The 13,278-nt window shown below is 40.9% G+C and overlaps 1 protein-coding gene across 1 annotated transcript in view; it reads right to left on the reverse strand.

The window, feature by feature from the left end:
• Window positions 1-2,018: 2,018 nt before the first annotated feature.
• The window catches only part of LOC111872692 (odorant receptor coreceptor), a 23,318-nt gene continuing 12,058 nt past the window's right edge, over window positions 2,019-13,278 (reverse strand). The window contains exons 2-5 of the mRNA XM_023866813.2: window positions 6,180-6,279; window positions 5,289-5,387; window positions 2,980-3,135; window positions 2,019-2,816 (exon numbers count right to left, since the gene is read on the reverse strand). Coding sequence (XP_023722581.1) covers window positions 2,763-2,816; window positions 2,980-3,135; window positions 5,289-5,387; window positions 6,180-6,224 — 354 coding nt within the window. The 5' untranslated portion in view covers window positions 6,225-6,279 and the 3' untranslated portion in view covers window positions 2,019-2,762. The remainder of the gene's footprint in view (window positions 2,817-2,979; window positions 3,136-5,288; window positions 5,388-6,179; window positions 6,280-13,278) is intronic.

The raw sequence follows: 13,278 nt of genomic DNA on the forward strand, positions 1-13,278 counted from the left end.
TGTAGCATAGCAACTAACTATGCTATCGCGTGCCCCAAGTATATATATATATATATATATATATATATCAACTTGATATTTTTGTTTATAACATTAAAAACTGAATAGCATATTCTGTTTCGTCAGAAGATATTTTTGTATTCTGACTGTAAAAATAGGGAGTCGCTTTATATTTGAACTCATATGGTTTATCAATGTATCTGAATTTTACAAATGTCTTTACAAAATATCACTTAATTTACATATTACGCCTGTTATCACCCTTACCCTGAACTGCCCGTAGTTTTATTGCATTTTAGTCCATAATACATCTGGAGTTGGCGATTTACGATTTGTTTTTGCATATCAATTTAATATATGATTTCGGCTTTCGGCAATATTCCGAATGGAACGTGACTTATTTCCCAAACACGAAATCATACATCAACTATTTGATACCCCCCCATACATCTTCATGGGGTGGCGTTCTATTGAATACAGGGATGACACTACCGTTACAAATTGAATCCGGTTAAACATAATGGACAAACTGAATTTAGAATGAATATCTTCTTTATCTTTCGATATTTCAAGCTGTTGCGTTTCAGTCTGTGTCCTGAAGATGCCCGTAGCGTACAGAAGTAACTGTATACTCTTCGAATGAAGCTACTCCGATTATCTGTTGAGCCTTGTCTTCATTTCTTCCCGAAACCAGGGTAAGAGAGGACAACAGGTTTGATACTAATATAACTTGAGATATATATCGACCCTGCCACTGGATATTTGAACCTGACAGAGTTACCAACGTTTTCGAGGTACACTTGCCTACATCTTCAGGATAAAATCATCTCAAATGTCGGCAACATTACCCAAATTTACAGGATCCAAAAAACAAACAACGGGATGAACATTAACAAGGAACCTAAGACTAGTAAGCGTTTGTAATGCGCGTGAATATAATTTCAGCCTAGATATGCATGGCGTGAAGATTATTTCAAAGGAGGGGGCGTCCAGTTTCCCAAGACGAGAGCCCAAGAAACTTTAAGGGCGGAGGTAAAAAGTAAAGCTATCCCTGTAGCAGGCCGCGAAGGCCCGCAGAGTTGTGAGGCTTCGAGGCTCCCACATTTTCTAGACAGTCGGCTCACAGACGGCGGTGAAGTTGTCAGTTTTACGAGCCGGGCGTCCTTTAACCCCCAGGAATATTCCTTGTACTCATTTCTGTTAGACGCTGAGTCGAACCCAGGGCCATAGCGCGGCTGGAAGGATTAGGTAAATTTAAAAAATCTACCTTATTGGGATTTGAGCCCGCGACCCCAATAATTTAAATATGTAATTTTAGTCTTTTTATTAGTGTTTGGTATATCTCCGTTTTTCAAGTTTGTTTTTTCCTTGGAAATGTAGCCTATGAGTTGAAGTTTCCGTAATATATTGGTACTGGCTTAGAAAATATAAAGAAATAATTTTGTTCTGAGCTGAAGTGAGCTAGCACAATGTTAGATCTTCTTGTTAACTCATTGTTAAACTCTCAGGTTGTAAGTTGGAAGGGGGGGGGGCAAACATCTGCACCTCTCTCCGTGGATTTTTGGCGAAAATTAAATAGAAGGAAATATACCAATAGAGACTGGCCCAAAAGTCAGTTAACCTAAAATATTCTCTCTGTTAATGGGAATGTTAAGATGTAGAAGTGTACACAGCGTCGTGAGGTGTGCACTGAACATGGAGGTTCTTATTTCAAACGATATTTGTAAATTCATGAAGTAATAAAGATATTTCTGTCGCATTTACTGTACGTTTATTCTCTTAGTGGGGGGTGGAGTCCAACTGGGTCCACTCGGCACGGCGGCCATTGATTGGCCTATTATACCTGCTCCGGGTGAGTATGATGATGGAGAATTTGGTGGAATGTAGATTGGCAGGGGAAACCGAAGTACTCGGAGAAAACCGGCCCCAGCGCCACTTTGTCCACCACAATTCCCACTTGACCAGACCCGAGATCGAAACCGGGCCGCCGCGATGGGAAACCAGCGGTTAATCGTTTGAGCTATAGCGCGGCCATTACTGTACATTTAATAGCCAGTTAACATATTATTGGGCCACTATTTATTATTACCAAAAATTAAAATATTAAACAATATATTCTAGTACTTTTAATACTGTAGGGTCACAAGTATGAATATTTTCAAGCAGTGTAATAATAAGTATTTAAGCACAATGTGGCGTATTTGCTTAAGAAAGAACTGTAAAACTATCAGAGATAGCAGTTGCTAGGGAACGGCCCTGCAAGCACACCTATCTCTAGGCAACAGTTTCGTAACACGAAACAGTGGAGTAACTTGGAAGCGGCATTATCTACGCGGTCCGTTCGATAGCTAAGTGAATCAACAATATCACTATTTGGAGAGATATTTCCTATGCAGTTCGTGCAGAGATTATCAGAGGTGTAGCAGCTGCGATTATGAGAGTCTTGAGACGACAGAAGAGTAGGAAGCAGGAGCAAGAGGGCAGCCAGCCTGCGAGCGCTTGAGCCTGGGAACAGGGGAACGTCCGCTGGTGAAGACACAGCAGACTGTGAAGAATTAGCGCTTATTGTAGTTAACTGCAAAGTGTGTCAATTAGCGATAGCGCTACAGTTACGTTCTGTAAGTGTTCAATAAATCTAATATCCAACCCAAATCCCGTCTATAGGTACTCAATCATGTGACATTATTTTATAGCTGCTCCCTCTTGGAAAATGTAATGTTGGTACCCATAATTCTAATGGAAATTTATGGCACATTATACCTTTAATCTTTCATATTCTTGAGCACTGTGAAGTATGCGAACACTTTGTTGCCAATCTGAAAAATAAACAAAATTAATTAGCGAATTTATGATATGCAACTTCTCCATTTCATCAACATATTTTGATAACATTTCTTTTACCGCGTTTTACTACGTTTGTCACGGCGAAGAGCTCTAAAATAAAGTAACTATATAAATTTTAATAAAGCGTATTATTACATCAGCAAATGTTTCTAGAGATATTACGAAGAACTTCCCAGCCGTCATTCTCACTGGCTCCTTTGTGCGCATGATCACCATCTGCAGAAGTTTCTTGAGGTTTTGTGACCGTTGGTACCACTGACATTCGTACGCAGCTTTCTGTACACCCATGCTCTGTGCAGACAGAAATTAAAAAAAGTATTTATTTTCATGTTTCCCGGAAGATATTCACAGATTTTTCGGAGGAAAACCTCCTTACTTTTTAAGGAAGATGGAGCTATCGCAGTCCTCCGAAACTAAATATCTTTTTGACTACAAGGTATCACATTATAAAACACAGTAACCTTCATAGTCAAGACTGTAACAACTACAGATCTCTAAAAGTTTGATGTCAAGCATTTATATTTTCCTTATTATTTTTCCTACAGGAAAAAGTTGACAAAGTGCGTGTGTGTCCACGCACAACTACAAGGAGCCCAGGCTAAAAGAAACTCTGCAGCTGCTGCCTATAAATCGTCGTGATGCGGTGACTGGGCACAGGAACAACTTAAGATTTTAAACTTATTTTAATATCATCCTGCTGGTGTATAAACGTTATATGCTTTCATATAAATCGACTCCGAATAGTAATTATTACCCAAAAGGAATGGGCAAGGCAAACTATCTTTACTGTGACGAAAAAAAAAAAGAACTCACTAGGTGGCTTTAGTCCGCAGGCGTACTGTATCGACTGAGCGACCACTGCTTGTGTTGGGTTTTTAGTGGTGAGATTTTGATTTTTTCTTCACATTTCCTAGGTCCTCCAACAGGAAACTTAGATTTTCTAATAAAATTTGTGTATGTTTTCTTTACCATATTCCGACTACGTGCCAGACCCACGATATCATTTTGTATTAAATCTGTAAATGTACCTCTTGCTTAAGAGCATCGCTACCAAGATGCACGGCTCAGTGGACGTAGCTGCCCACACACAGGCAGGCCACTCACCTCCAGGGAGTGGGTCTCAGCTATGTGGAAGACAGAGCTAGATTGAACGGGTTGGCAAAAGGAATCTTCTGTCCCTGACAGGAATCGAACACCATTCCAGCCCACTGCCAGTTGTTTTACTAACTACGCTATCTCCACCTGACTCCATAGATTCAACTAGAGGACGTTACAGCTTTCACAGGCATTCTGATATCTCTAGAACACAAGGCCACCCTTACAAATCGCTGAGTTCCTCGTTACGTAATCCATTTCAATATTAACCCCCCCCCGCGTACGTCTAGGTATTCCTATTTGTCTCTTCTGAATTTCCCACCAAAATGCTGTATGCATCCCGCTTCGCAAACACGCATGCTACATATATTGCCCATCGCACTATTCTTGACTTAATCTTTCTATTTATATCTGGCATGTTATTGAGCTCTTCATTATGAAGTTTCCTCCAACCTCCTGTCACTTCAGCTCTCGTCGGTCCAAATATTCTCCTCAGCACCCTGTTCTCAAACGCCCTCAGTCTATGCAATTCCCTTAAAGTCAGATACCAAGTCTCACACCCGAACAAAATTACATGCAAAGTTTTAGTGCTGTATATTTTGATCTTTACGTTCTTTGACAACAGACGAGAAGACTCAAGGTTCTGAACGGTAGCAAGCATTACAAGTCCACAAGTTACAAAAGTTTTGGACTTATTCAGACACCGATTAAAGTCAGAAAAAAATAATCTACACTTTAAACGAGTACCAGGAATCTTCCTGGGGGTAAAGGATGGCTAGCGCGAAAGGCTGACAAACTCACCGCCATCTGTAAGCCGAATGTCTAGAGGAAATATGGGAGCCTCGACGTCTCACAAGCCTATGGGCCTCCACGGCCTGTTACAGGGATAGCTTTACCTTTTAGCAATACTGATTGATCACAAAGACCACTTTACATAAGACCGTAAATAACAACATAAAATATGGCTAAAATTGCGCAAGGAATCTATTTGTGTAAGAATTTAAGCAATATATATAAGCAATTTGTATCTTATTCATATTCGTGTGACTTTTGTGCACAGATGAGAGTTTTCTGATGGGATGATTTCGCATAGTGGAGGTCTTTGGTTGCTTTTTCGTTGTATAATTGCCAATTTCTCCCACTCAGTAATGCGAACGTGTTTCCTATTTTTTTTTTCGAAAAATAAATTTGTTGCAGGCTAGTTTTCAAAATTCTTATTTCGAGAGAATTTTAGGTCTTGTACAGCCTCTGCAAACAGTATGAAAATAAACTTAAAAAGAAACAAGTGATGCAGAAGCATATACCACATATGAGTTACACGGCTTTCAATCTTGTATCTTTGTACGTACCTCTGTGGATAACATCTCTCCGCACAAACATATGGATAATGGCAAGACAGTTGTATCGACGATACTCGTTAAGAACCTGAATTTATTGTCAGCCTCACCCTGAAATTTAATTTCAAAAAATTGAAAACGGTAACAGTTGGTCAGCTATAGACACAGTGCCCCCCAGAACAGAAGTTATCATATCCAAAACGCATATTTAACACCGCAAGTGGACATTGGATTACTCAAATTTGCTTTTCTGCAGTTATTCTGGTGTGACGTGTACTGAGGATACATTTGAGTAAGTAATTAGGAAGGAAAGAAGAAGATATTGTAACAGATTCGATCAACGCATTGCCAGGCAACAGCTATGCAAACACGGTCCAACACGCAACAATAAATGAGGCTGTTTTCTATGTCGTCCTCGCTGAGCAACAGTAGGAACGGAGTCCTCTGTGACGTTCTTACAATAGAATTGTGTTTTCTATGTGGTCCGTATCACACGCTCACAAGAGTCCTCCACTGGTCGGTATCCTAAGCCAAATTAATCCAGTCTATACGGTCCCATCCCATTTCTCGGAGATCTGTTTTAAACTTATCCTCCCATATGTTTTTGTCTCCCTACTAGTATCTTTCCTTCTGGGTTTCCCATCAAAACTTCATGCATTCTTCTTCTCCCCCCCTCATGCGTGCTACATTCTCTGCCCACCTCATCCTCCTTGACTCTGAATTATTCTAATTATACTTGGAGAAGAGCAAAAGTTATGAAGCTCCTCATTATGCAGTTTTATTCAATCTCTTCTCACTTCATCTCCCTTCGGTCCAAATATTCTCCTCAACACCCTGTTCTTGAACACCCCCAGTCTATGGTCCTCCCTTAATGACAGTATGTATTATGAAATATTTGCTTACCAGGACTAGTTGATACAGCGGCACACAAATCATTACCTCGTACATTGTTATGTATATGAGCAAGAGTGGACTCAGGAAGTCGTCAACTTCAACGCAGAACCTGGAAATTGTTTGCAGGGTTCGTTAGGTGCATGACGTGGTCGTGTGCTGCGGCATTATGCTGGACGTCACGTATTTAAATTTCGCTTCTTAGTCACCGTCTCACATGCAACCTACGAAATCACCTGATAATGTGTTGTATCCCGAAGGATAGTGATGGGAAGTACTTGTAGACCGAGCGGAAGTCTTGTGGACTGGGATCGTTGGAGCACTTAAGAATTGAAATTCAAGTCTTCGGAAGTCGGTTTTCAGGTTAATAGAATGATGTATTGAATCAAATGCTTACACAAGGTTACATTAGGAATACTGATTATAGTTACTTGATAAATGAACAGAGGATGTGAGTGCACTATGCACCAACGCGGTAGGATTCGGCAGGTAGTGAGAGGTAGCCTCCAGGGAGGTGCTGAGTGTACTACTCGATGATGCCGCACTGAAGTTCAGTAGTAACACACAAATACGTGAAGATAGTGATTAAACTGGCGAGGAGTCCGACCGAAGTGAACAAGTCAAAAGTTTAGCGTGGTGTCCGCCGTGGCTGGCAAAGCCTGAGTTTTTAAAGGGATTCGAACCCCGAACTTGGTGCTTGGACATCCAGAGACACGCCTATTGAGGGCGTAGTCAGATTCAGGATCGACATTTGATTCGTCGTCCTTAAAGAAGAGTTTGACCATTCAGACGTATGGAGCACTGGATGGTCATAGGAATTCCAAATGAGGATTCCAATTAAAATGGTTTTTGAAATCACGAGGGGAGAACACCTGCAGGAAGTGCCCATAAGCACGTCTCTCCCCAAAAGGGTGAACCTCTTATTTTGTATTCACTCAGAATTTCGGGGTCTAGACTACCCCATACAGGAAAAGGACAACTTAGAATAAACAAGTAGGGTAGCTCGTGGTGCAGGGGACACTATCACATCTCGTAAAATAATGCGGGGGTTGAATACATATTACACCTTCCCCCTTACAAAAAAAATTTAAGCAATGATTTGCTTAGATTTTTTCTTACTGTTACATTAATACATTGTAATTAACTTACATACGCACGTGATACCATATGCTCAGCATCCGCACTCCTTCAAAATCATACTCGTTCACATCACTGTGAAACCAACTGATTACATGACACAAAATTACTTGTTATTACACTTAAAAGATGAATAAGATATTACACAAACATAAAATCCTTATATTGGAAATCAATGCTGCCAAGCATTGCCATGTGCTAACGCTTGTCAGAAGGACCAGTGCGTTTAGCGCTTGCAGTCAAGGACACTAACTCAGTAATTTCCTGACTGTCATTCTGCGATCCTCTGTGCTTAATGCTAGGCCTAGATGAAGGAAATTGCAAACTTTCTCTAGATGAATGAATTGAATTTACTATTTTGGGCTTAAACACTATTGTTGTACATGGGTTGTTATCTTTCCACCATTTAAGGAAATTAGGGCATCTTCTGCGGCAACATTTGCAGCAACAACAGTAACAAAAAATGACCAAAATTAAACATGTAGTAATCATTCCTACATAATACAAAAATGACAAATGAGAATCTATATTGGAGTGCTTCAGTTTTAGCTCTTCCTCTGATATGAGTTTCTCTACCTCCTCTACTCTGTAACTTGCTAATTTTAAGTCATCAAGATGACTGACCACACTTTTTATCGGTAGATCCAAATGCATTTTGTTTAGTTTTATATTTCTTTCTTCAGGCAAGCAACAGTCATATTCAAGGGTTAGGGGTGGAATTATATCCTTGCCTGTATTGTTGGAAGCAACGGTAGCATGGGCCTGAATGAGAACCTTGCTCCCGTAGCCCTTACACAAGCCGTGCAACTTGAGCTTTCCTGTGCCATGTATCTGAACGTCTGAGGGTTCCTGACCCGAACACAGCACAGTGAGTGTATCCACTACTGGAGCAACATATAACCATTCATTGTTATTTAACTGGGTCCACAGTGTTTGGTTCAGTTCTACTATTCTCTGAGAACAACTGCTGGGTATATTTCTAATGGACTGAAGCAGTTCGGCTTCACACTCTTCATTTACATGTTTCACTTGTACAGGGTAATTTTGCCTGCACAGCCGATGGTTGGTAGCCATCAGTTTACACTCCTTAAATTCGTGTACCCTTAATCTAGCATAGTATTGCTTGGCTATGTCCATTAACAAATACTCACGTTCTGGCAATATAAATGTAAATTTAAAGTCAGTATTCCTTATCTTAATCGGCAATGGCAAAACATGATACACACTATATTTCACATGACTTGTCAAAGGTATGCGAATTACATACACAAAATAATTTCCTTTCAAAAATATATCTACTTCACTAATCCTTAAAACTAAATGCTGGTAGGCTGCACTCAATGGAATTGGCAATGTCAGGTCACTCGGGATGTCAGCTTGATTTAATTTCAACTGGTTCACAATCTGTGCTGGTGTAATAATACGTGGCTGAATTACGCCCTTCTGAGCATTAATAATGGCTTCAATTAAGATTTCGTAATCCCGTCTACATTCGCCCAAAGCTCGATCTAGTTGCGCCGAATGTTCGTTTACAACAAGCAGCATGGAGGTAGAAGTAAACATTCTCTTTATCTCGCCATCGCGTTCATTAACGTGCCTGGCCATGTTCTCCAACCCTTTTGATAGTACTCTCTCGTTGGCATATACGTCCTGTAACGTCGTGTTTATGGATCTTAAGGTTGATTTTACAACTGATATCTGTTCCTTGGAAAGTTTCAAAAAATCAATTTGTTCCCTCTCTAAAACCGAAATTTTGTCCGTATAATATGAAGCATCTTCACTATCCATAGTACCAAACAAAATTTTGCTAATTCCACCAATGAAATTAAAAACACCTCTTTTAGAACGTAACTGGGTCGCATCCTCATCAATTCTGGTTAACTGTTTTACAAGTAGTTTCATATTTTCTACCTCCTCAATCTGTTTATCCAAATATCTAATGGTTTTCATGCAATCAGTGAAATTGATCCAAAATGTGTGTTCGTGCTCCTTACAAAATTGTATCGATAAACTGGCATATTTCTTTACAATTTCCAAATTTTGATTAGCCTCTTCCAGATTTACATACGTGACAACCTTCCATTCTGTATTGTACAGCTGTGCGGTACCTGCGTCGTCATAATACAAGCCTGGGGATTCAGTGTATTTCTCTATGGTGACGTCGAGAGAAGCTGTCTGCTTTAGCAACATTAGTATGCTGCAGAGGGTCCACATTCTGGCCGGCATGGCCCTGCAATCAGCCAAAGAACGGTTTCAGTCTGTTGGCGTGGACCTTGAGGGTCTTGTTCCTTGGTAATTTTAGCGTAATATTTACGTCGTCGACCTCTGCTATTTCATAGGGTCCTATCCAAGGGGGTGACAGTTTCAATGACCTTCCTCTCCTAATTCTTTCGTCATGGAGTAAGACTTTATCCCCTATTACAAACAACGGAATGTTTACAGTTTTGTCTTGCTGTTCCTTACTTCGTTCCTTCTTAGCTATCAGATTGCTCTTAGCTAATTCATAACTGGACTGAAGCCTAGACTGCAATTCCCTTACGTAGTTATCATACGTATACTGTACGCCTGGGGCTTCTTTCTGTAGTATGCCAGGTATATTCGGCTTCCTACCGAACATGAGCTCATGCGGCGTGAAACCTGTGGAGGTGTGAGGTGTCGTATTGAACACAAAAGTGGCGTAAGGTATCCATTTATCCCAATTAGTCTGGTCTTCCAAAATGTAACATCTAAGATATTCCACTAACACCCTGTGCGTGCGCTCTAGCGCTCCGTTTGATTGGGGGTGATACGCTGTTGTCTTAATTCTCTTAATTTTCAAAAGTTTGCACATGTTAGCAAATAGTTCACTGAGAAAATTAGAACCTTGATCTGTCAAAAGTACCTGTGGAATCCCGAATTTTAACACTACTTCCTCTACGAAAGCCTTAGCTACGGTTCCTGCATCTTGTTGCTGGATGGGTACGGCTAACGTGAATTTAGACAGCTCGTCCTGAAATGTTAACAAATATTTGTTTCCCTCTGCTGTAAGGGTCAGGGGTCCAACTATGTCCAATGAACATTTTTCCCAAACTACATCCGGCGTAGTTGTGATTTGCAGGGGCATTTTAGTTTTGTTTTGTGTAATTTTGTTTTTCTGACAAATTTCACAACATCTAACATAATCTTCGATTTCCTGTTTCATACCTGGCCAGGTTACGAAAAGCTTTATTCTTTCATACGTCCTATTCATTCCTAAATGACCGCCAGTTGGGTTTTCATGCATTTCCCTGAGAATCCTCGCCTTGTCTTCTTGGCTGACTATAGGTTTATTGTCTTCGTTTTCCCTAGCGGGTGTGGTAACATGGATTCTGCTAAGTGCGTCGGCATTTTTGTTTTCCGAACCTTTCTTATAAATTACTTCATAGCTATATTCTTCTAGCCTTAACCTCCATCTTAAGAGTCTCGAACTCGGGTCCTTTACACTGAATATCCACGTGAGTGGACGGTGATCGGTGACTATGGTAAATTTCCTCCCGTACAGGTATTGTCGGAAGTGTTTGCATCCCCAAACAATAGCTAGCAATTCCTTTTCTATTGTGGGATAATTTTTCTCTGCACTATTCAAAGTTCTGCTAGCGTAAGCTATGGGAAGATCCTTGCCTATGGATCCTTGACTTAGTACTGCTCCAATGGCTTCATTACTAGCGTCTGTGGTTAACACGAACGGCCGCGTGAAATCAGGGTATTGAAGCAACGGTTCTGTTATCAACAATTCCTTCAAAGTATTGAAAGCTTTATCCGTTTTGTCATCCCAAACATAGGGCGTATTCTTTTTCAATAATTCGGTCAGTGGTTTAGCTATTCTGCTAAAATTTGGCAAAAACCGTCTATAGTAGCCTGCCAAACCTAAGAAGCTTTTTAACGTCCGTGTACATGTGGGAACTGGGAAATTCCTGACAGCTTCTACCTTTCTCTCATCAGGTCTAACACCGTCTTTAGTTATGACATGTCCTAAAAATGCTACTTCCTTTCGCAAAAACTCGCACTTATCTGGCTGCAGTTTTAAATTATGTTTTCTCATCCTGCCCAAAACTTCTCTTAATTTCTCATTGTGAACCTGCAACGTTTCTCCGAAAACGACAATGTCATCCAAATAAACCAAACATTTTATTCCCTGTATCCCGGCGAGTACAGTCGACATCAACCTAGAAAACGTGGATGGAGCTCCCTTTAAACCAAAAGGCATTCTTTTATACTCATAATGACCTTGTGACGTACTAAACGCCGTCTTTTGTTGGTCTTCCGCCCTGACTAAAATCTGGTGAAATCCACTCGCGCAGTCTATAGTCGAAAAGTATCTTGAATTTCCAAGTGCGTCTAATACTTCTGAAATCACTGGAATGGGAAAACTGTCGCCTATCGTGACGTCATTAAGTTTCCTGAAATCGACCACGATTCTCCATTTCCTTACGCCTGATGCGTCTACCTTTTTAGGCACAACCAGGATTGGTGAATTCCAGGGGCTGGAGCTTGGTGCTATGATATCATCTCGTAACATCTGTTCCATCTGCCTGTTAACTTCCTCTTTATGAATTTCCGGAATGCGGTAAGACTTAGTATTTATCCCTCTGGTTGGATCTATTGTAGGGGTGGGTATGGCATGCTCAGTTACCGTGGTGAAGGTTAGTTTGTCACCTGGTAAGTGGAACACGTCATTATACTCTTCACAGATTCTAACTAGTGACACTCTTTCCTCGCTATTTAGGTGGTCCGTTCTCAATTCCTTACGCAATTTTGACAACCTGGTCTCGTTTTCTACTAGCGTGGTAGCAAATATCATGGCCTCTGATTGAATGGGTTCATCCATTTCCTCTAACTCAACAAGGGGCGCGTCAATTGTGACGTCTTCTTCCAATGTGTTTACTATACTCGTTATACAAGTGCCTTCAATTTCCATAGTTAAAGATTCTGCCATGTATATCCCTGGCATAATTTCCCTTCCCGATATAAAACCTTGTCCTTTATGTGTAGTGGGTAACTTCACAATGTTTTCTGACCTAGCCTTCAACGTAACCTTGAAAATTTTGCTCTTCGCGCCACTGTCTTTAGGATTGAATTTAATTAAGACATCTTCCTTCAGGATTTCACGGTTACAGTAGCTAATGACTGCATTCTTACTTTCCAAAATATCGCGACCTAAAATTCCGTCGTATTGCAACTGAAAACTGTCTCCTATTACATGAAATTCATGCGTGGTTTCATGCGTATCAGTAAATAACTTCAAATTTACTGTACCCTTAGTTTGAATGACTCCCTTTGAAATTCCTTTAATTTCTATTACATTGTCGTGTTTGAAGTCGCACCCGGGCTTCAAATTCGAGTCTCTGACGACAGAAATATCTGCGCCAGTGTCATCCAGAAATTTCAGTTTATCGGTCCTACTCAAATCGACTGTCAATGTCACCGTGTCTAAATTCGACCTCGCGTGCTTCTCACACTCATTAATTTTGAACGGAGGGTTACTATCTGAATTTAACTCTTGGCGATTCTGGCAAGTATCAACTTTAAACTGTGGACAACCATTTACTTTCTGGGTTGGGCAATCTTCGGGTTGCTCGAGATTCCCATTCCCTCGTTTCCCGACCTGATCCATTCCTTACTCGGGGCTCTACATAAATCAGCAGTGTGTCCTCTTAGACCACACTTCCTGCACGCCGGTCCTTGCCGACAAAACCTTGCGACGTGTCCTCCACGGCCGCAATTAAAACAACTTGTGGGTCTGTCTCTACCGACAGCCCTTGCATCGCGCTCCTCACGCGTGCAACTTAAAACTTCCTGAATATCAAAACAATCTGCGGGCCTGTCTCTACCGACAGCCCTTGCATCGCGCTCCTCGCGCGTGCAACTTAAAACTTCCCTTACACTGGCACTGGGGTTTCTGTTTGAGCTCAAACACCTGGCGCTGGTATGGCCTAACTTATGACACTTGTTACAT

This window comes from Cryptotermes secundus, unplaced genomic scaffold (genome assembly GCF_002891405.2).
Source record: "Cryptotermes secundus unplaced genomic scaffold, Csec_1.0 scaffold143, whole genome shotgun sequence".
Lineage (NCBI taxonomy): Eukaryota > Metazoa > Arthropoda > Insecta > Blattodea > Kalotermitidae > Cryptotermes > Cryptotermes secundus.